This window comes from Lates calcarifer, linkage group LG19 (assembly GCF_001640805.2).
Source record: "Lates calcarifer isolate ASB-BC8 linkage group LG19, TLL_Latcal_v3, whole genome shotgun sequence".
NCBI classification, from domain to species: Eukaryota; Metazoa; Chordata; class Actinopteri; family Centropomidae; genus Lates; species Lates calcarifer.
In genome coordinates this window covers 12,437,816-12,461,901 of record NC_066851.1, presented here as the reverse complement: position 1 = coordinate 12,461,901, position 24,086 = coordinate 12,437,816, and the positions used below count along the sequence as shown (strand labels likewise).

At 40.7% G+C, this 24,086-nt stretch overlaps 1 protein-coding gene and 1 long non-coding RNA gene across 2 annotated transcripts; both read left to right on the top strand.

Moving 5' to 3' along the window:
* The first annotated feature begins 1,671 nt into the window (after window positions 1–1,671).
* grhl1 (grainyhead-like transcription factor 1) lies at window positions 1,672–17,770 on the top strand. Its single transcript, XM_018683964.2, is given in 17 exon segments — window positions 1,672–1,849; window positions 4,093–4,282; window positions 4,610–4,683; window positions 5,297–5,430; window positions 5,520–5,755; window positions 6,386–6,468; window positions 6,850–7,003; window positions 7,127–7,238; window positions 7,802–7,896; window positions 10,143–10,154; window positions 10,156–10,387; window positions 11,117–11,244; window positions 13,350–13,378; window positions 13,603–13,688; window positions 15,499–15,584; window positions 16,111–16,175; window positions 16,404–17,770. Coding segments are annotated over 17 exon segments (1,851 nt in total). The 5' UTR covers window positions 1,672–1,829; the 3' UTR covers window positions 16,519–17,770.
* On the top strand, window positions 1,856–2,803 carry LOC127143615 (uncharacterized). The gene is made up of 2 exons (XR_007815181.1): window positions 1,856–2,127; window positions 2,549–2,803. It is a non-coding gene; the product is annotated as an uncharacterized LOC127143615 (long non-coding RNA).
* Window positions 17,771–24,086: the final 6,316 nt, after the last annotated feature.

Below are 24,086 nucleotides of genomic sequence, written 5' to 3'. Positions count from 1 at the left end.
TAATTTGACTGATCCATGCAGATGTGCAGGCTGATGGTAATCCGTCCTGCAGGACAACGTAAACAACTGTCATTATCTGCTAACGGTGGCACAGGTGGGAGTAAGACTTCACAGAGTGATGACAAAGTTAACTTCCAGTTACACATGATGGAAAACTGTCATTTTGCATGAGAGGTCATCTGAAACATGATTTCACAGAACCCAGGTTCATGGTATCTTCCAGGGATATAGTAGAGGAAAAACTCACCTGTTTATATCTTTATTTTGCATTAGTTTGTTTTCACATTAAAAAAAAATATGTATTATAAAATATATGGCCCCTACCCTAACCCTTACACCTACATATACTCATACATAAGATATATGTTTACTTTATACATATAAATAAAGTAAACAAAAGCTTGTGCAAGAGAATTAGGAAGCTTAAAGGTCACACAAAGAGTTCTTTCAATCTCTCATGTTTTATAAAAACATTTGGAGCAATTAATAATTGAATTCACTGTTTGCAATTAACTTGATAAATATTACTGCAACTCTACAGGTGCTACTTTATCACTATGTGCACTACAGAGTCTCTGATTTACAACCACAAACACTATAAATCTCTATAATGGATGTACTTGTAACATATTCATGGCCTTGGTCGGAGGATTACATGTTGCACTGATCCAATACTCTGCACTGATACTGGTGCCAATACTGACCTTTGGACTGGGTCAGTATTGGCACCGGCACTGGTATTGGCTGATACCCAGTGAAGAGAATGAAAATGATCTGCATTAAAGAGCACTTTTTCTTGGAATTTTAAACCTCTTTTATATATCAGTGTCCAGTAAGAACATGAGGAATGGTTAGGCCTACAGCAGCAGGAGGAATCACCTTCAATGTGCATATGGGAGCATGACTGTTGTTTTAAGACTTGAAAAAATGGAACCTATGCTTTAAGAACAGCTTCTTTTTTTATTGTCATTACATGAACTGCAACATCTGGCCATTCTGTGACAGTGAGGTTTACAGGTTTCACACTTGGGCAGTGGAGAGCACATCTGATCAGCTATTGGTATCTGGAGGTACCCATGAGTATTTTTTTTAAATGATCAGTTTTTGAAAGTTATATACAGCAACCATCGGTCCACTCATACAAATGACTGAACATAAAGTAATCTAACACACATTATCTGCCCAAAAGAAAGTCCTCCCCACTCCTCCAACCTTAAATCAGCACCTAACTCCTGGGTTGTGCTCATAAATACAAGTCTCTCCAGCACCTCAGACAAGGAATCAGCTGTGATTTAATTGTGATATTGGTGCATTATTAGTTTTTAATTTTTATCCCCCTTTTTATTTTTATTCATTATTAAATGAACATTTTTACCTCTGACCCTAAAATCACTTTTATTCAAAAAATTATAGTTAAGTATTAAAGTATTTAAGTATTTGCATTTTCCCCCTAAATGAGTGTCACAAAATGATAAAATCACAGCTGTTAAACCCTGTTCTTCCACTGGCTCAGCTTGAGTCCCTCCACAGCTCCAGGTAAGGCACCCCGGTGAGCCAATCACGACCTCAGAGAGGATAATCGACAGCGTGGCCCCGCCCCTACGTCCACCTGTAATCCAATCCGCGGGCCCTGTCACAGGTAAAACCGGCCTCAATTTCTCAGCATTGCCCCCAAAAAAGCGAGAAAAGCCGACAAAACCCGTTCTCTCAGTAGGGGACACCTTGTTTGTTGCCGCGGCCCTCATCCCAGTGTTAGCGGGTTTTCCACGGGTAAAGAAGACGGATCGGATTTTCAGTACCAACTAGAAAGTCCAGTTCGACCGACCGAGATGTCACAGGAGCATGACAAGTAAGTTGTCCTGACTCTCCACTTTTAGCCGGCACAAGGAGTTGGTGGTCTAAGCTTTTAATACTGACTCTAAATATTTTCTGGATTTTTTCCCCTTTATTTTTGCACTTTTTTGAGTTCATGGCACAGACGGATTTCTAAGACCCGAGGTCCCACTGTGGTCCACCTCTGTCCTGCAGCTGCTGCCTGACATTTTAAGACTTGTTGTGACATTTGTCTAGAATTTAAGCATCATTTTAGGATTATTATTATTATAGCTCCGTGTTTTTTTCTTCAGGGTAAGTTTACTTTAAGTCTGGCTGCCAAGTGATTATATCTCATAGTTTCCCATGGTGTAACTCCGCTTATTTCACCTGTCATGTTCAAGCCTGTACAGGTGTATCTCCACCTGTCGTGCGAGCAGAGGCGCCTGTAAGAATAAGGAACTGTCCCGATGATAGCGATGGGCGGTTTAGTGTTTGATTTTGCTGTAAGCTCTAACAGTTATGTGGATAGTCTTAATAATGTTTGTTCAGGAATAAACATGGACCTCAGCAGGGAGCCCTCAGCTAAAGAAAACTGTCTCTGCATGTGGTTTTATATTCACCTAAAGAGACCAGATCCGGCTTCACTGGAAAAAAACAAAAATCTATTTAAAAAAACAGAAATATTTCTCATGTTGTGAGAGGTGATCAGACGATATTCTGTATATTTTTTGAGGGCAATGACAAGGAGACGTGTGAGGGGAGTGAAATTGTACACCTGCTAGGCGTTGGCCCGACTACCAACACAGACAATGTAAGCAAGCACAGGGCTATATGAGGTCTTAGTGGATTTTACTCTATATGACTCAGATGTTTTGTCAAATTTGTGGGACAAATATTGGAGAGGTAAATGCAGGCTTTTCTAAATGTTTACACAGAAAAAATTACTTGTGTTTTTTCATGCTTCATGTATATTAAAAATATGAATTCATGCTGCTTTCACTGCCTTTATTTTCTACAAGTGAAATCTAATTTTCATATCTGCTTGAAAAACAGTAAAACTCTTCTCTTGTCTTAAGTAATGGATTACATGTCCTTCCTTAGTTTTATTGCCAGTAAATAATGGATCTTATCGGATTGCAGTTTATGAATAGCACAATTAGATATAGGATTACTAATTATCACTTTGCTTTGACCATTGAGGGGAAAAAAAGCTGTATTTGTTGTAGATACTGACGTGGAGACTGAGCCAGACCGTTTACACTTTATCATAATGACTTTGTTGTGGCAGAAAATCAGCAGATGGATGACTGAAGATGTATTACAGGGGTGTGAGGTTTCCAGAGTTTGACAAGGAACACTAATGATCTAGATGAAACAAAAGATTGGCTTTACTTTGCTCTAGTCATTAGGCCTGACACGTCTACGCAAACAGAGGCTGAGCAAACATTTAAATTTACTGTAAACAAGGATGTTACATGTTTAAACTCAGTGCCGTACTGTCATTTCTATTTAAATGTAAGGCAGTTACCCAACTTCAGTGGGCTTATTAGTTATTAAGACCATTACAAGCAGGTGAGACACATAACAACACAAGCTGGTGTATTCTTTCTGTTGGTGCGACTCTGTCTGACGATGCCTCTCAAGGCCTCACAAGGCGGAAGAGGAAGAGGATGAGAGGCATGCAGGCGGTGACTGCATAAAAACTCATGATTAATTTCCACAAACAGGTTCCTTCACAACAACAGTGGCATGGTGCTGTTAAAACACAGGAATGTAGCAGGGTCAGATACGTCACTTTTGCGGTCAGGCCTCTCAGCCAATGAACGATCCCCGAACCAGAGTCGTTGCACTGGACGAGCCTGTAGAGCATCTTTTTCTCGAGACACCCTCGTGGTGGTTCGATGGCTGAGATTTGTTGCACAATCGTGGAAAATCCTGAACAACAGGTCTCACAGATAAAGAGCATCTACGTGGTTGATCTCTTGCTTATAACCTGTTTGTCTGTTTTGAACGAGGCCGTGATTGCAGGTCCTGGCCTCGTGAACTCACACAAAGTCACAGAGGTGAATCGGTTTGTTGAACGCTTGAGGAAAAGCCCATAGAGGGAGATACGAACCCCAGAGTCCTTTCTGCTCTTTTAAACGTGTATGAGTCATGTCCATACAGTGTATTTGAGGTTAAGCCTTCAATTGTTGAGTTTAAAACTCAACACGGAAGCAGATCTCTGCATTAAAAGAAACATAACTCTAACCCCTATAAAACTCTGTCTTCCCACAGTAAACGTGCGGTCCTGGTTCTCCAGAACGAGCCAGGTTATGGCGGCCAGCGTCGCTCCTTCACCACAGAAGACGAAGCCTGGAAGTCGTTTCTGGAGAACCCACTGACAGCTGCCACCAAGGCCATGATGAGCATCAATGGAGACGAGGACAGCGCCGCAGCTCTCGGCCTCCTCTATGACTACTACAAGGTATCAGGGAAAACTTTTGAGAAGTACTTTCTTTGACCATGCAGGAAAAATGTCTCCAATTTTCTGAGCTCTTTTGTCAAATCTGCAGTGGAACTGGTAGCAATCAAAAGTGCCAAATCTTCCGTTAGGGGATCAGTTACCACATCCTTACAGGCTTTACCTATATCGTCGTCAATCACTCTGTAATCCGACCATTAAGCAACATCTGTGAGGCAGAGCCTATGTCATGTAACTGATCTAATTGCCCATATAGACAGCGGGATGACCCGAGTTGTTGGATGTGATGTGGTCAGATGCTGAGCGGCTGTGTTTACCCTTCCCATACAGGTGCCCAGGGAAAAGAGAACAATACCCCAGAGCAAGCCAGACGCACTGGTCTCTGATGTGGATCCCAACAAAAGGTGAGCGACATCCCTCACTTAATACCACCCCCACCCACCCCCCCTTTAAAAAATAAAAGCATGACAGAGGGGGAACCACGGCCAGCACGAAGGGAATGGAGAGATTGAAGCTCTTTAACGTTCTCTGAATTGTGTGTGTGGATTTGTACAGTACAAGGAGCTGAATGCTGAACAGACTACAGAGCACTCATTTACTAAAATCTATTTAAATCTGCTCACACCTGTTATCCCAAAGTCACAATACTACCATATACATTTATTTAAGGGTTTGGTGAGGTTTTACTACCTTTACTAAAACAAGCAGTCAAGTGATTAAAAACAATTACAAGAGTTGTAAAATTATATCAGATATAAAGCTTTAAAACTGCGAAAGGGATTGAAAGAATCCATCTTAAGAGTTGTTTCATTTATTGTAAATGGTCCATTAATCAATCACACAGGTAAAAGTTAAAGTGTGAGTAAAAATATTAAATCTTGACTGGATAGGTATACAGTATGCACGCATGTTAAGAAACTGCTAGTCTGGTAGTTTTGGCTAATGGAACTCATGTATTATAGATGCAAGATTCAAATGACAGTGATTCTACATATGTGTTATTCTCCTTTGTTGCAGACATCAGATCCAAGCTGGACACTCCATAGCTCAAATCCAGGAAGCTGGTATGGAGAACAGGATCCAGGTCCTGAAGGGGCCCTTTAATATTCTTCAGCTTGCCCCGGAAAAGAGAGCCCAGTTCCCTTCGCCAGGTCTGTTCACGCTCAACAACACAATCAGATCGTAAGCAGCTTAAACGCAGAAAACTTGATCGTCAGTTTGGTGATTTTTCTCCTTTCAGACACAACCGTCACAGTTTCCATTGCTGCCGTGCCAAACTACCCGCCCGTCAAGACCGAGGTGCCCACCCACGGCTTCTCAGTGACCGTGCCAAACAACTGTGCCGAAACCGACGGCCATGTGGGCGTCTTTGACCGCCAGCTCACCCACGGCGCCGTCCAGTTCAGCCCCAGCACTCACTCCCGCACGCCCCCCGACTCCACCTTCTCCGAGAGTTTCAAGGATGGTTCCCAGGAGGTGAGTGTTTCGATCCCCCCTCTCTCCCTCTTTAAAACCCTGCTACTGCTCTCCCTACAACCTCCCCTCCTCCTCCTCTCCTTCGCTTTCCTCTCTTCTCTCAGAACTTTCCCATCAGACAAAAGGATATTCACCTGATCCCATGGAGCCAGCGGTGGGCTCAGTCTTCCCTGGTTTTATTTGAACATGCCAAAATAGCGGCTAGTGTGTTATTATGTCATTGTCTCACCAACACAATAAAGTGCTGTACTTTTCTCCTACAATAGCCAAAGCCTTTTCTCTCTCCTCTTTCTCTTTCTAACCTGGAGGCGAATTACCTTAGAGTAGGATAACCCAACAAAACTCCAGTACAGGAGTGGGGGGGGGGGTAACCAACAGAATGTGGAGGCATTTTTAACAAAAAGAAAGGGAGATGAAGGGGAAAGACAAAACAAAACCTAGACAAACTGTGATAAGTGGTGGAAGAAAGGTGGAAGAAAATCCCTGAGGGGCACTGCGTTAAAATGCTGTGCTATTGGAAGAGCCAATTAAAATAAATCAAAGTGAAGTAGCTGTTCACTATTTTCTTTTTGTTGTGTCTTACTTCAAACTCTGAGTCTTACTCTATCTGTTTTTCTTTGTGTGCTGTAGGTGTTTTCCTTCCCAGGAGATCTCCAGTTACGTATGGCCTCCATGACGCCCGAGGACTACACTCAATTTAACACCGTGCCGGGGTAAGTCGTGCTGCCCGCCGGCCCACCGCCCGGCTTCCACCGCCACACCGCCATTCAGCTTTTTGACACAACACCACAGAATGGCCTCATTCAGGGCAGTCACAGGGGAGACACCTGGACTCCCCTTCGTGTGAAAGACGAGAGTCTGCACACACGGGCGTTATCTGGCCCCGCGCTGATTTTAGGTCATGATTTAGCTGCTACAGCTACATGAAGCGTGCCCCATTAAGTTTTACCTTACTGTTTTATTTTGGTTTTCTCAGTATAAATGCATAAATTGTACAGAAAAGAAAGCACAGGTTTAAAGAGTGTCCTTTGAAAAGTTTTACTCACTTATATTTGATATTCACTAGATTCTTCCATTAATTTTTTGCCCTTTAGGAATAATTTTGAGTACACCCTTGAGGCATCCAAGTCTCTGCGTCAGAAGACAGGTGATGGGACGATGACCTACCTGAACAAGGGCCAGTTTTACCCAATCACCCTCAGGGAGATTGACAACAAAGGCATGCAGCAACCCATCACCAAAGTCAGGGTAAGACAGAGCAATAAAAATCAACCTGAAACAAGCAACAATTTAGGATTATTGACAGCAATCACGTGTTGAATATTCTTTTAACATTTCAAGCTGTCATTGTGTTTGTTGTATTGTTTCCAGAGTGTAGTGATGGTGGTGTTCGGAGAGGAGAAGTGCAGAGACGACCAGCTGAAACACTGGAAGTACTGGCACTCCAGACAGCACACTGCCAAGCAGAGGTGTCTCGACATCGGTAAGAACCACCACACTCCGTCTTTTCTTAAATTTTTATCCTTCAGTTACATTAAAGAAATTCACACTGTTTGGCAAGACAAGAGCACTGCAAGTGAGGGTCAACTTTTTATTCTCGCTTGTAATGTCTGAGACACAGTTTTTATGAGTCATCTGGGGCCACGGATTGGCTGACAGCTGAGGCGGTTTTCAGGTGTTTAGTTTTAACATGGAACAGGGTGATTAATCCTTCTGTGTCGGCACAGTTGAGTGGATGGTTGAAAGGGTGGATTAGCAGTGGCTGACAGTAAGAGGTGTGTTGTTTGGTTGTGACAGTTGAGTTTATCTGGTGAGGGATTAAGCCTACAGTGTTAAATACCTCATTGTACCACACAGTAACAATAAGTAAAAATAAAGTTTTCTTCTCTGCTTTTCTGACTAGCTTTTTCATTTATTCGAGCAGTGTTAGATTTTTGGTTGATATTTGTTTGTAATTGTATTTTTGTGCATTGATATGTTTTGAATACTGGTTTTATGTCTCACTTTACTACTTAACGTGTCACTAAACTCTTTACTTCATTACAGCTGATTACAAGGAGAGCTTCAACACCATTGGCAACATTGAAGAGATTTCTTACAACGCCATCTCCTTCACCTGGGACACCAATGAGGAGGCAAAAGTAAGACAATAAAAGACACATGCACACACAACTTCACAGAAATACAACTTTGATTCCAACTACCAATCATGAAGCTGCTTAGAAGAATCCCAGACGTGGCAGGTTTTGGCTAAAACAAAAATTAGATGTGTGCATATGCATGAAACTGTTTCCTCTTTGGTGTTTGTGTAAAGACAAGTACATTGTTTAGCTCACAGGATCACTGGTGATCCATGGTTTCCATAATACTTCCTCATCCTGAACTCTTAATATGAGCCTTGAACTTTTCACATCAACACCCTTAAACCTTAAGCCAAAAATAGACTGCTCCTCTTTCCTTAAGGTCCTGTGTGGTTTCTGCCGCAGAGCAGAATTAAGGTTTCAGGTGTTGACACCAGTTTGTTGGTGATCATCATCCACTTTGTAGATTGTGATCCTCCAAAACAATCGTTAGAAAAAAATTGGTGCTTGAACAAAAGAGCAAGGATGCTGTCAGGTTGTCGTCACCATTCCTCCTGTGTGTTTGGTAAGATTTTGTAGAGGCGAGGAGGAGGTGAATGTGTGTGTGTGTCTGTGTGAATTTTCCTGCACTCTGCACATACATTCTTGACTGGTTCAACCTGCCTGTCTCCCCTATTGTGATGCTGCACGTTGAGGTATTTCTGCACACCAGGCCGGAGCAACAAAGGGCACAGGAATGAGGAAACTCAGCAGGGGGGAATGAGGATTTGTCAGTTAGTTAAATAAAATTCTGCCCAAAGGGTGACAGGAAGGAGGAGCTCCTGTCCTCTCTGACGGTTTCACCATCAGCCTGAGATGGACGACGGCTGACTGCTAAAAATCCAACAGAGAGGCAACATGGTGGTGTGGCTCATCTCCAGCGTTGTGCTCTCTGTAGGCTCCATTTAACATAAATACAGTCACATGCAACAGACCTCTCTCTCTCTCTCTCTCTCTCTCTCTCTCTCTCTCTCTCTCTCTCTCTCTCTCACTCTCACACACACACCAGGATGTGGGACCAACTGTCTCATGACTCGAGGCCTGTGTCCATAGGATGTTCATCCTTGTGTGTGTTCATGACTTCATCTTGTGTGTGTGTTTTTTTTTTTTTTTTTTTTTGAAAGCACCACCCGCCAGGTTGTTTGAGCATCTCATCAACGCGGTGTTAGATGACAGACAAAGATATGTGTGTATGTGTGGCTTGCCCCGGGGGCGATTGCCCTGCAGCAAATATGTATCTTCAGTGTATTTGCGAAGGGCAGCCCCTCCTTTCATGTTTACCTGCCCCGGGGCGTCTTACTGGTTCATTCCAAAAAACGTATGACATGCTATACATTAATTTTTGTCTTTGTTTAACATGTCCTTACCCCTCATATCATGGTATCCTTTCTTCAGCACAAACCCAGCCATAAGCCTAATGTATAATTTCATCAGTTTAATTAAGTATTAAGATACCAAAACACAAAATACAAGGAAAATGGCACAAACAGTTAAAGGTTGTAAAAAAATATTGTTTTACTATTTATGCAACCAAATACAACAGAAAAGCAAGAAATAAAACTAAAATACAGACTATTTGCATGTAAAGCAGTTTTATCACAATTCATTTTTGTGCCTTTTTAATTTAAAGTCTATATATGCCTGTAAATACTCATCTTTCAAAACCATTTTTTAATGGTCTACAGACATAAATGAGATAGTCCATGAAAGCCTAACATCATCATTTTCAACCTCTTACCATTAAATTTTCCATCTGATTTTTAAATGCATGTTTTTTCTGCAACAATGCAAATATTTTCTGTTATCTGCCTTTTAAACATCAGGTCCGGTCTAATAGTTGTTTCAAACACTCTGTTATCATAGCGTGTTTTGTTGACATAATAATAACCTGTTTTCAATAGAAGCACCAGGAGAACAAAGGAGAGTCTCCACATTAAAAAAATAATAAAATACGAGTCTGTGATGACTGAAGTTGATCAATAGAGGGCAACATAGAACTCTGAATGCACTGTTGGGGCCTCTGCTGTATAGAGGTCCTCCAGTATTTATCAGTGATGCTAATGTGAATAATGACAGTGACAAGTTTTGTTTCTTTATTATTTAGAAGCAGCCATTAAGGAATTAGATTGACAAGACTGACTGAAAAAGCTTGCAGATGTTTTAATGTTCTGTTTCTCCAAATCTCAAAGGTGAAGTCGAACTATTTTTTTCTCTTCATTGTTCCCAATTTATTTGTCCTATTTTCTTCCTCCATCCTCTCCCCACAGATCTTCATCTCCTGTCAACTGTTTGAGCACAGACTTCTCCTCTCAGAAGGGGGTGAAGGGTCTTCCTCTGAACCTGCAGATCGACACCTACAGCTACAACAACCGCAGCAACAAGCCTATCCACCGCGCCTACTGCCAGATCAAGGTCTTCTGCGACAAGGGAGCAGAGAGGAAGATCCGAGACGAGGAGAGGAAGCAGTCCCGCCGGAAAGGGAAGGTGGCTGAGCTCAACCCTAGCCTGAACTGTGAGTCATTTTACCTTGTTTATGATGAACAAACAAGGAACTGAAACTACTGATATTTGATCTAGGTTCTTTTCCCTAGCCATTAAGGAATATATTAGGTGTGTTTTCACTGTGATGAAATATAGATACACATACGAAAACCCAGCCTGCTTTCTCACCAAGGTCTTAAAGCTGCACTGATCAGTAGTGGATACATGTAGTGATTAACACTCCAAGACTTATTACCCAACTCTGCAGTTACCCTCAGCCCTACGGAGCATTTTAACTTTGGTTTAGCACTTTTTTATTTTGAGAGCCCACAACTTCAATATTTTGGTTCACTCTCACAGCTCTTGTGAACATCAGCCTCATTTCCAGCTGCAGCAGGCAGCAAAAAAAGGTCAGATAAACCTACTGCATATTACCTGTTCAGCATCAAAAGGAAGATATGGCAAAGTGAGCAACTAGCTAGTTAACATTGTGGAGCATTTAGCAGCTAAGAGCCAGGTATTTCCCTCCGGAGTTACTGGAAAGCAAAAGAGTTCAAATAGAGTAAATACTGGACCTATAAATGTTAATGTTGCTCTATGCATGCTGAATGTGTAATTGACCAATGATATGCTAACATGTTCACTAACATCTAGGTGATAATGTGTCAGTCTTGTCTATACAGCTTGTTGTGCTGCCCCCTAGTGGCCAGATAAACAGACTTATTAAATTGTTTCCTGTTGTCACCTTTTTCTTTCCCAGTTGTGGATGTCAAAGTTCCCATCCTCCAGAAACGCAACGATGTGACCATCTTCAAGATGATGACTGACCATGAGACCCAGCCTGTGCTTTTCATTCCTGATATTCACTTCTCTACCTTCCAGCGCCATGTAAGTGCCAGTCACAGACACAAAACACTTCACACCACCAGTAACGTTCACGCAGTAACATGTCTTGTATGTCATTTCTGGGAATGAACGTGTGGTTTGCTACAGTTTTGTTCCACTCGTAGCATCCTAGTTGGTCCATAAACAGTTTGTTTTTGAGCTTCCACCCACTCTTCAGCCAGCTCGGTCGAGGTGACCTGCCTTCTTGCTAGTTGGCAAGAACAGAGAGTTCTGGTTTCAAGCTCTGATAGGAGTCCTACATGCTGATGGCTGTATTTCAGACTGCTTACTCACAAGATGAATCATTTACCAGTGACTCAAAACAAACCAGGGGGTTCAGAACATACTACCTGTGTTACCATTTTAATATGTGTGTATATTCAGAGGCAAAGGAAAAAGGTTGATTTGAATAGATATAAAGACAGAGAGAGGACTGCAGTTTTGTTAATGTGTAGATACTATATGTAGCAAACAGGAGATGGACAGAAATATATGTAAGGACAGAAGAGACAGTTGACAGGTACAAACAACCCATCTGCTGTTCATTAAGGCAGTAGCATGCATGCAGATTGTCAGGTTTTTATCAGTTCTGGCCAGCAGCAGTCCTCTTTACTGTGACTGGACTCTGAGCTTTGCTTCTTCCAATCAGGATGAACACATCACATGACACTCACAGAGGTATGTGTGTGTACGTGTGGAGCTGGCCTGCACACGTGAGTTCCTACGGGTCATTTGGGTATTTAATTTATGTTTTCTGTGAGTGGACATGTTTGATAAACTGTTTTATTTATGGTGAAAATGAAGAAAGGATTATCACCCATTGAGAAATTTCCCCTTTTAACGAGCCTCTAGCGCCCCCTGCTGGTAAAATTATGCGCAATCCCAGCTGAGCACAAGTAACAAAAAGTCCTATTTCTCCCTTCTTTCACTCTCACTAAGCTTACTATTGTACCAGCCAAGCTCGGGGACAGATAAGAGGTTATTTTTGGTTTTGGAGATGACATTGAACCTTACTGAACTGTCAGCAGGTGTGCTATCAGTTTCTGATAAACTCTGAGTTTACTGGGTTCCCGCTCACAATAGAAGTCTATTAACAGCAATGTGATCAATACAGTCCCAGGGCAGCTGTCCAGGAATTTTAAAAAGCTTGTTTAGTAAGAATTTAAAAAGAACAAACTGTTTTTTGATCAAACTCATTGACCTGTATGGGTTTTGTCCCCTCCACGATTTACTTAATAAACAAGCACAGTTGGAGATGATGTGATTTCAGAGCAGCAGAGTCAAAGCTACAGATTTTTTCCTTTTAATTTATTCATCTGCTCAATTAGAAGAATGATAAAAATGTTTTTTGTATTTAAGAGCTGCAAAATCAGTGGACAAAAGATTAATTGGCAACTATTTGGATAACCATGTGGTCACATCCTCTCAGTGTGAGGGATCGATTGTTTTCTTTGTCATATATGATTATAAATCTAATGTCTCTGGGATCTAGTCTGACAAAAAAGACATTTGACTACATCACCTTGAGTTATTTGAAACTATAATGGGCATTTTTCACAAGTTTCTGACATTTTTTTGGCAGAACAATTAATCAAGAACATAATTTAAAATAACCGTTACCTGTAACCCTGCTGTATTTAAAAGTATTCTGTATTTCTCAAGATTATTTATCCTATAAATATTAGATTAAAATGAATTAAAATAGATTATTTATCCTACAAATAGTGAAACCCATGACCCCCTCCTGTCAGGGTTCAGACCTGCACTTTGATCACCATTTCTCCAGCTGTAACTGTACCGGCTGTGCTCCACATATTTAACAGTACAGCTGATTAGCTGGTGTGTGTTGACCAGGCTCAGTTCTCAGGGATAAAAGAAGTAATAAATGGGTCAACACATGGAACCTTTTGGACGTGGCTGTTGACTTTGCCTTTGAACTTGTTGACTGGTTTAGATGTCGACATAACGAGTTTGAACTGGGGCAGTTGTGTTTTAAAGCTAGTTTAACATATTGCTAATTCAAAGTCTCTCTGAGGTGTATATAGTAGCTTATTGTTTACCTGTATGTTCTATTTTAGTGACTTTCTGCCTCTCTGTTTCTCTTGCAGCCTTTCTCGGCAGAAGAGGGAGAAGACAGGTGAGTTCACGGAAACCCAGATTTCACGCTTGCCCTTCGTTTTGGAGTAAGACAACCTTTGACACCTTCCCAGTAAAAGGCATACAAGGATAGATATGTTGTTTCTAGGAAATACCCGTGGGCTTTGAGTGCATACATGTGTGCTTTTGTGTGTTTTATAGCCTGTTAGCTGGCTATTAAAGGGCATTTAAGTAGTGATTTGTGTGTGTGTTTGTCCACGGCAGCTCGGCCATGAAGAGATTACCCTTCAGCGATGACGAGTTTGGTTCGCCCCCAAACAAGATGGCAAGAGTGGATGAACCAAAGAAAGGTACTAAATGTGTGTGTGTGTGTGTGTGTGTGTGTGTGTTGTTGCCACTGTTCACATGCCGATCAGGGGTCTTTGAATGATGCTCTTCTCTGGGGCTAAATCAGTGTGTTAAAGTGTGTGCATATGCCTGTGCACACACACACACATACTCACACTCTTTCTGGCCCATGTGATTATACATGCCAGAGGCCTCCACTGACCCAACAAAATACCACTGATCACTGCGTGCACACACACATGCAAACAAGCCTGTGCCCTTTACCCCATATCCTATTCACAGCCATACAATAGGCTTATTTTCCAATATCAAATATTTAAATAAATGCTCTAACATGTGTTGTAACCAGAAAAAAGGAAAGTTTAAAAAAGGTAGGCTTAATCTCGATTTGATCCTTTAAAGCTTCTTTCACACTGATTCCATATGAATTCATCCCCATGTAGTCAATAGCTTCCCAGAGCCAGACTAGATCTTGCAAGACTAGTTTTTGCTGCAGGATTTTAGTCTGGAAACCATCCATGTAAAATCATACAAAACCAATCATGTCAGAGGGTGTCCACAAACAATGAGTGTCACCAGATACTTCTGTTGCTTGAAATCATGTGTTTTTTGTTTTTTATTTTTTTGATTTTCTCTGGCTAGCTCGCTAATTTAGCCTCTCCAGGCTCCTAAATATAGTCTCAGAGGCAAAAATCACTCATTCATGGTGTCCGAACTGCCCTCAGCTCATGTCCACTCAAAGGCCATAACATGTGATGAGAGGTTACAAGTGAACACGACTTCATTTTATGGAGGAACTGCTGTTTTAGATGATGCTGCAACTCGCTAAATCTTGGAACTATTTGATGTCGATGTTATAGATATAAAATGAACCACAATTCAGCAAAAAGCATGGCCGATTTGTCACCTTAAATTTACACTAAATAACCTTTCAAAACCTTTCCACAGCAGCTGTCATGTTTTCCTAGTTAGAGAATTGGCAGCCTAGCGATGGTTTGGAAGGGATCCTGAGTGAAGAGTCAGTCTGTCAGTCATCTGCTGCACAGCCTCCTTGAAATGACGTCTGTCTCAAATAAAGTTATCCATGGCTCCTCCAGACCACAATGAGAGAAGCAGAACTGTAGCCTGTGTGTGCAGTAGCGGTATGAGAGCCACTTAACTTTACTTCTGTTTCAGTTCTGTCTTACATGGTTTTCGTCCATAAGCAGGAGTGGATCAAACTGTTGAAAATTCTGTCTTTAAATAGCGGCCTGCTTGAAATACAGAGGAAGTTTTGTCTTATTTAGACGCCGCTAATATTACAAGTTCCTGCAGACAGGTTGAAAAACAATGCGAGAAAATCTATTTAGAGCGAGATCTATTTTAAGAAGACTGGGTGTAATGAATGAGAAGTGGGTTTGTCGTTCTGTTCTGTGTGTGTCTCTTTACAACCATGCTGAGGTTGTATGATGAATGTGCTCTCTAGGTGTGCTTTGTCTGGGCCCCGTGCCACTTGTTTGAGTTTGGATGAGTGCCCACATGGTCTGCCAGGGGGAGCATTTAAAACAGCCCGGAGCATTACGCTGTATATCTGCAAATTTACTAATGGATTAAACACGCTGTACGTGTGCATGTGCTTGAGCTTTGCTGCTTTGAAATCAAGATGCAGATGCAGTAAAGCCACCAACCGTCAAACCCACACAAATGTACCAAAACCGGCGGTCAAGCTGTCCAGCCTGACGCAAATACATGTGACTTTTTGTCTGAGGTCAGATTTGGGGTTACATGTGTTACGTGTTGTTGACGCCTCCTCTCTCTCTTTTCACCACACAGTCCTGCTGTACGTGCGCAAGGAGACAGAGGAGGTGTTTGACGCCCTCATGCTGAAGAATCCCACGCTGAAAGGCCTGGTAGAAGCTGTAAGTTGTCCTCACATAAACTGTGCTGGTGTTGACTTGTATCTTGTATCCTGCTTCAGATTGGTGGTCTCTGCGTCGCTCTCTGCAGCTTGACACCCAGTCAGGAGAACTGAGCTGTGACAGGACCCTGGATTAATGCTGGGAAAGAGATGTAGAGATGGGGGGGGGTTAAGTCAAGAGAGGGGGCAAAAGGGGCTAATGGAGGAGAGGGTGATGGAAAAAAGTTGTGAAAAAGAGGAGGTGAGGAGAGAGAAGAAGATGAGGGGGTGGGAAAAGAGGTGTCCAAAAGGCAAGGGGAGTTGGAGGAAAAGAAAGAAGCAGGTGTACAGTTACTTTAGGGGTCCAAAAAGACATGTGGAGTGCAGGAGTCATGTACGCTAATTATGGAGAACCAACAGAGGAGCTGATGAGCTGAAACAGATGAATGTGTCTGTGAAGAATCAGACACAAATTCTTCTCTGTGCACAATATGTGCTCAGGTTTTCATGTTTCTTTCAAGAATTTAACATTAATTTATTTCCCTCAGATTTCAGAGAAGTATGAGTTACCTCTGGATAAAGTTGGAAAGGTGTACAAGAAGTGCAAGAAAGGGTGAGTATCAGTCATTGACATATTCACTTTGGCTTTTTTGCCAAGAGTTAGATGAGAAGATTGATACCATTTGTGTGTCTGTATGGTAGAGCTTTTTTAAAGGCGTATCCCTGCTGTTTAGACTCTCTGTGCTAATCTTAGCTAGCCAGCTGCGGCTACATATAAAAGAGTTTTTTGGTACAAGGATGAATTAAACAAGACACTAACACCCGTACCTGTTTTAAACAGTATTCTAGTCCACATGGACGACAACATCATCAAACACTACTCCAACGAAGACACCTTCCAGATCACCATGGAGGACTTGGGCGGCATGTACAAACTCACCCTCACTGAAATCTGATTGGTTGGGAGGAGGTGATGCCATCCTGAGTAGAGGGGTGGAGGACACAAGGAGCCATCATGAGAAGTGGTTTACACGTTTAGCTACACAGTGATTATGGACTCTGGATCTGACATTGAAATCATGTTGTCACTGTGCTATATTAGTGTCAAACAGTTTTTAAACACAAAGTCTCAAAAGATGTATTTAAAAAGCCATAGCTCTTAATGGACAACAATGTTGATTGGAGACATAAGTTATACAATTTGCTTAACTTCAAAACTTTTCTTGCGCATGAGAATTAACAAGTGAGGACACATCTGATTGTTGTGACACCTTTGTTTTCTGTCTGGTGAGAATATGAGTTGCACCTCAAATATTGGTGCCATTTTTTGTAAATTATGTTTGAAATGTGCCGAGTGATTGTGGTGCTGCTATACCTCATGCTTTGCAAGCAGCATTGTTTCTCATATATTGGAATTTTATCAGGAGAAACAGCTCATTTTTGGGTATTTCGCGCACAAAACGAAGACAGCAAATTGTTAATGGAGCATCAGTGATTCACTGTATTAATGCTAAACAACACGGCAGTATTTAGTGTGTAAAACTTTCTTCAACCATCATACAATTAGGGTAGAATATTGTAAATATTTGTTGTATTTTTTAGCATAGGATACGTGTTGTTTGTGAATGAAATGGCTTGAAAGATCTCTTTCCTCAGATCAATTTAAATAATGGCCTCTTTGTAAGTATTAAACAGCTATTAATTATATTGATAATAATTCTAAAACACAGCTAGAGTAGTTTTCTGAATGTTGATGAAATAGGTCAATGAATGTCTGGGACAGTTTAAATGAGATTGTTCTGGAAGTGCAATATGATATTTAGGTTCCAACACATTCAGAAAAGAAATTCCTCTATTGCCATAAGCACAGTATATAAATTAACTGATAAAACAGATTTTTAAATGGAAATATTGTTGTATATATCCACTGGAAAAAAAAAGGATCTATATGATCCCTCCTTTTGTATCTCAGTACTTATTGTGTATATATTTATTAAGAGAATGGATGTGGGTCATTGTTTGTTTCTTTTTTTCTTTTTTACCATATATATCTAAATTTCTATTATTCCTAATAATATAATGTTTTTTCCTTTTTATATGAAGTTATTCTAACATTACATGTCAAGGGACAGAAAGTTTTGTTTTTAATTGATGTATTTTTTTGTAAAAGACTTGATGCACAAAGTGCATAATAAAAGATCTTCAGCAGCTGCTGTGTTGGTTCTAAGCATTTATTTTAACTCATCATCACTCAAACCATTTGACCCATTTTACTCTTTTTCAATAAGAAACTTTCTTACCACATGAAATTGTTTAATCAAGCAGTACTAGGTCTGTCAGCGGTTGAGGTGTTGAGCTGCAGCAGAGATTAACTGTGCCAGTGTTTTCTTTGTCTGTCCACAGGAGCAGATGTCTTGGCATCAACTCTAACCCTGTGGACAGGAAACGGCCATGACAGGACAGCCTGGTGCAGAGAGGCTGCCCTGTCGGAAACCTGGCCTCAAATTCCTACATACGCCCTTTGATTGAAGTAGGCTCCCATTTTTCTCTGGCTATTTGATTTTTTTTAGCCATGCTACCTGCATGACGTTCATGTTTCCCCGACAAAATGAATCTAGTGATTCCTTGACTTTTCCTTTTGTGCTACCATTAATTTCACCATTGTGGTAGTGAGTGAACTGTCTTGATATCTATTGGATAGATTAGCATGAAATGTGTTGTAGACATTCATGTTCCCCTCAGGATGAACTGTAATAACTTGCGTGATCCCTCAACCTTTAATTTTGGCACATCATCTGATTGATTTTTTCACTTTTACTACTGCTGGTTTTATGACCAAATACCTGTAAAACTAATGACGATCCCATCAGCCTCAGCTTTACTTTGTGTTTGATGCCATCAGCCATATATTAGCATGCTAACACACTGAACTCACACATTGTGAGCATGATAGCATGCTAGCACATGCATCACAAAATCATCAAAAAAGGAACAGGTCAAATGTTCTATTTTTACCAATATATTGGCTCAAATTCATTCAGTTGTTAGCACGCAGCTGACACAGTCTGCAGTTAGATGACTCACTTAGCTCTCTCTTGCTCTTTTATACAGTAATAGTTTGTGACAGGTACCCGTATGCTTTGTGTGTTTATTATAATTGTCAGCTGTTGGACACATGATGTACTGAACAGCATGAACACCTCAGGCCAGAGGTCAGCAGCTACAGCTACACTACCTGTGGCTGCAGGAGCAGTGATAGCTACAGGGCCCACTGTAAAGAACACTCATTTAGTTATAATTTAACTAACAGCCACGCCAATGTTGCAGTGTTGCCCTTTTGTCCTAAAGTGCAAGACCATATGGTCTCTCTCTCTCGCTCCCCCAGTTCATTCTCAAGATGTTCTCGTTTAAAACCACAGTTGGTGTCAAGATACAGCTTCTGTGTCTCAGTGTAGATGAGTTTGGGTGAGGTCAAGGAGCTGACCAGGCTCACAACCCAAACATATGGTCTCTCTTTGTTTTCCGTCATACATTCCTGTTAACAGTTTATGCAAACGTCACATAGACAAATTGGAATTGGATGGAAACTGAGTGAGTGGTGACTGTAAGGTATAATAATTTACACCTTCAGCTTTCTCTGTTAATCTCCATTAAGCTGCCTGCTTGTCTGCTCTATACATTTTTTTTTAATCCAGGCAGTTTTTTGTTTTGTTTGTTCTGTTTTTTCCCACCATTTTTGTAGTCCATGCATACCATAAGACTACAACACCCTTGAGTATGATGTCGTATAACACATAGATGCTTTGCACTGAGGCTAATACCTGGTTTGCCTAAATACACAGGGAGTCTTTCATTATGTTTGATTGGTATCCTTACAGATGATACCTGGCTGAAAGCTTAGCATGTGATTAAAAGAGTGAGCAGATTCAAATTCTGTTCTCTTTTGAACTTGTTTAAATGCTTTTATAATTGCGATTACATGACATCTTTTCAAACTACTTTCCTGCCTTGCCACCTTTCAACATATAACACAAGTGCAGTGAGCCTTAAGACTTTTTTTAATATTATCTTTTATGAGCAGAGGTCATAATCTAGTGTTTTTGCACTGCACTTCAATCAAATAATGTGGCCACAATCATGGCACAGTGGTACTTTTTCTTTTTTGGGTGTTTTTTTTTTTGGGATGTTTTAATGATACAGCTTGGATTTCTGTGGGTGGAGACCTGTTCTTTCATTCACTGAGAATCTTGGAATCTTTTCATTTATTTCTGGAAAAACAACCCAACACAGAGAGTTCTGCTCTGCATGAACTGGTTACAGTGGGTGGACTGTTGTGTCAGGTCACGTAGCTGGTAGGAAGCTGCAAAATATGCAGATGATGATACTGTGGAATATCACTTAACTCTCTGCAGTCTTGATGGTGTTACATAACATCCAGTCTTCATCTCTGTGACACTAAAGTACCTGACGGGGAAATTCATTCCCTTTTGTTAGCTGGACTGAGCCACAGTATATTCAGTCAAAACAGATGACTCATATTTAATCTCACTGCTGTCGAGATCTTGACACCAATGACTCCTCTGAGGTTAAATGCTACACCACTTTAAGTCCTGCCCTCTAAAACTGCACACAGCTGACAGTATATAGTGTACCCTCTGCAAACCACAAGTGACCTACTTTGATACTATTCAAACATGTGCAGCTCTGCTTGGTTTTGCACTTTTAGAAAACTAAAAACACTTTCCTCCAGCAACGTAATCCTTCTCAAATTTCCCCTGAGATACATCTTGTTCCATATCTGGTATCAGGCAGGAGTCCAGATAAACATTTGCACACGTACAGTCTCATGATGATAAAATCTCCTCAAAGTTCTTTTTTTTTTTTTTTTTTTAAAAAGTGTGCAGAAGCATTCCAGTTAAGATATACCAAATTAATGTGATTTTGTATTTCTCCAGGAATTATCCTCTCATCTTTGCTTTTTAAAATTTCATTTGCAGTACAGACTTTCAACTTCACAGTCACAGGGATAACAAATTCTTCACTGTCCTCACTGGTTGAGTCAGTATGTTTCAGCCAGTTTTTGGATGATTCATGGCAAGTTTAAAAAACCACGCTTCAAAGTAAACTCCCACTGTGAAGTTATTCACTCCCCATGTGTGGAATTGGTGACATAACAGGATGAAAATGTCTTTTTATTGTGCCTCTGTGACTCATTGTGTAGGCACTAAAAATAGAATCTGTGATCATTTCAATCTAGCCCTGAAAATAGACGCACACCTACACACCACACACAGTTACACCATGACCTTATAGTGTTCTCCTCAGGACACTTGCACTATGTGGAACACAGACTGCTGGTATTACAAAAAGTTTCATGAGTATCATGTGGAGTGGAAACCATCTTCTACTCTGAGGGTCACATCTACTCTTAATCATCATCTCATCTACACTACACTGAATTCATCCTAACAACTATTAAACAGAATGTTGTCTGTTCTTAAACAGAACGAGGCTCAGAAAACACCTTCATTTCTCAATTACCAATCAACCTCTTACCACCAGCAGCTCCACACATACTCTAAAAATGTGCTGTTGAAACCTACAGAGTGCTTTTGTAGTTGCACATTAACAGTCCCTCTGATGTTTAAGTATTTATTTGTTCCCAGTGACTGAGTGTGTGTGTGTGTGTGTGTGTGTGTGTGTGTGTGAAAAAACTGTATGCAAATTGCATTTAAATAATTGTGGGTAGTGAGTAGACATGGTGCGGCCTGTCTCCAAAATCAGTGCTTCTTTAACTCTGCTGTAAATGAGATGACTGTGAAGGTCCTTTTAATCAGGCATCAAACCTGCCCAAGCCATTAATGCTTTGTTCTGTCTCATGTCCAACACAGCGTCTCTTCGTTATATGGTGTTTCACGCTACCAGGTGTCTGAGAAGATATTTGGGTAAGCTGAACTCCGAGTGCCTGGGACATTGTTGGAGGCCAAAAAACACTGAGTTTTCTGTTCACAGACATACTGAACTCAACAGAAGAAGCCAGTAACAGGCAGAGGACAACACCCTGTGCTGCTCAGGCATCACAACCTCAATCCTTCTGCAGTGATGATGATTGTGATGACTTGAATGTCAGGTTGCATGTTGATACTCGCAATTTTATCTCAGGCAAGTTGGCCTCAAGAGTGGTAGCATACAGGGCAGAAGACATGAAGTGCATTTACCTCTGCTGAAACCTTAACACACTCAACACAGGTACAGTATATGTATTACTATATGTAGGCATTAATATTCAAAACACTCTATAGAACATGACAAAAACACCTGAGCCATTTGCAATGGCAATGGATGCAAATGGACTCCAAAAACATGAAGCATGTACTTCTTTCATAGAGTATTGTGCGGCGAGCCACTGCAGAAGAATAACATGCTCCCTCGAGCCAGACAACCAGACAGAATATTATTCAAAGTGTATGATTTAATAACTTCACAGATTTCTGAGCCTGCATCATTAGGCGCTACACATGTTCAGACCGTCTCCAGGGAAGCTCCTTCAGGGAGCTCTCAAACCTGCCTCCTGTTCCTCATGTTGCCAGGACAACAGACAGTGAACTAGCAGCGCACGAGTCAGTGTCTCATAGCAACAGATTGGCTTTAGAACTCCATTCTGACCAATCAGGAGCCAGGTGCTTGTGGAGGAATCCTCATTGTTGCTTCACTCTAATGTAGAGGGAGGTGAAGTCACATGTTGTGTGGTACACAAAGCATCCTTCGGTGCACTACAAGAGAAACTAAATAAAATAAAAAAGTCTCTCCATACAGTTTCTGCAGAATTATCCACATGCTTTGTTTTGTTTAGTAGCCACATGACTGAATTGTGGGTTGATGTGTATGTCCAAAAACCCAGTATTCACCTGGTTATCTCTTATGTTTTTTCTTGTTAGCATTAGTTTGTAGCACGCACATGTGACTATAATATAAAATGTAGGAGATACTGTGGTAAATATGGATCTGTGATACATTTGATGACTGTTTTGCATCTTTTGAAGCTGTATAAAGAACATATAGGGCCTTATGGGATTTTACACATAGATGAGTGACAAATGACTGAATTTCCATTTTAAGCCAAGGAAGCTTTTCTTTAATATGCTCTACCATGCTCCTCAGTGTTGCAATGATGTATCACTTGCAAACAGAATACATGCATAGCCATGACTCTTTGACTCCATTTTGTCCCTGTGCAGATAAATAATATATTGGAGGCCAAATTCGTATTCTGTGAAATAAACTCCCTTTAATCTTTTCAGGAAGAATATCAGTACACACTAGCTCCACTTACTTTGGCTTGTTGTTTAGTACATTATTTTTTTTGCATAACATGGTCTGTTATGGTATGCATATGATAAAGCGTAGTCTTTATTTTTCAGTTTGTGCTTCATCATATTTCATGCTTGATAACAGCGCAGTGTAAGAGTAAGGAATAATGACTAATGAGTAATAACTTCTTTAGAGTTTGTGTACACAGCCTGGGGGCTCTTTACTTGCTGTGTCCTTTCACCCAGATGCCAGCTTGCAGTGACGGTGGGGAGGAGCAAGTGACTGACAGTGTTTTCAAATTCAAGTGAGTACACAAATCATTTTTGAATACTCGTAAACATGATCACCAAACCACGTAAAGTACTGAACAAATGAATATGAATATAAATGTTAGGAAAGTAATTCAGAAGCATAAAAGCAAAGTGCTATTACATTTCCTTCAAAAATAATTTCTAAAATCCATTTACACTCTGTGTTACATAGAGACAAAAAAATGTAAACCAGCTGACATGAGTACAGAGGAGGGATTTCACAACACCAAGGAATTCCTCTTCGTGTTGCACAAAGTTATTTGTTTGGTTGTCTCCTGTTTGTTGGGCTATGATTCGTACATATATGGCTTTATAAACATATGTATCAGTGTGTGTAATTATAATATGTGTAAGATGATTTTGGGTTATTTAACCACATGGACTTGCTGAACAATGGTCTCTATAATCCTTGTAATGGTGAGGATGAGGAGGATGTTTTAGAAAACTTAATACAGTTTCTGTGGCTTTTACCTTTGTTATTAATATATAACATTAAACCAGACATTATTTCAGCATTCCCACCTTTGAAGATAACTGAAATAAGATTTATCAAAAATGTTGCAAACATGCAATGTATTTAGTCTTCAGTGTGACTTTAGGTGCTCCAAAATAAATTGAGACAATAAGTGTGTGCTCTTACCTGAGTGTAAAACAATATAAAGGTCTCATGTTGCTCCTCTCAGCAACAGGAAATATGTTTTCAAATTAATATCAATACAAAACAACATTATAATAAGTTAGGTGTTAATTATAGTTAAATGTGTTGTGGCAGTCTACCTAATATAATAACATTTTAGATTTTTAGTGGAGACACTTCATGTGGAAGTAACACTCTTCTCTATATGACACTGCCTGTGGCTGCCTGTCAAAGCTCAGGGGCTGTTGGTGAAATATAGCCCCTG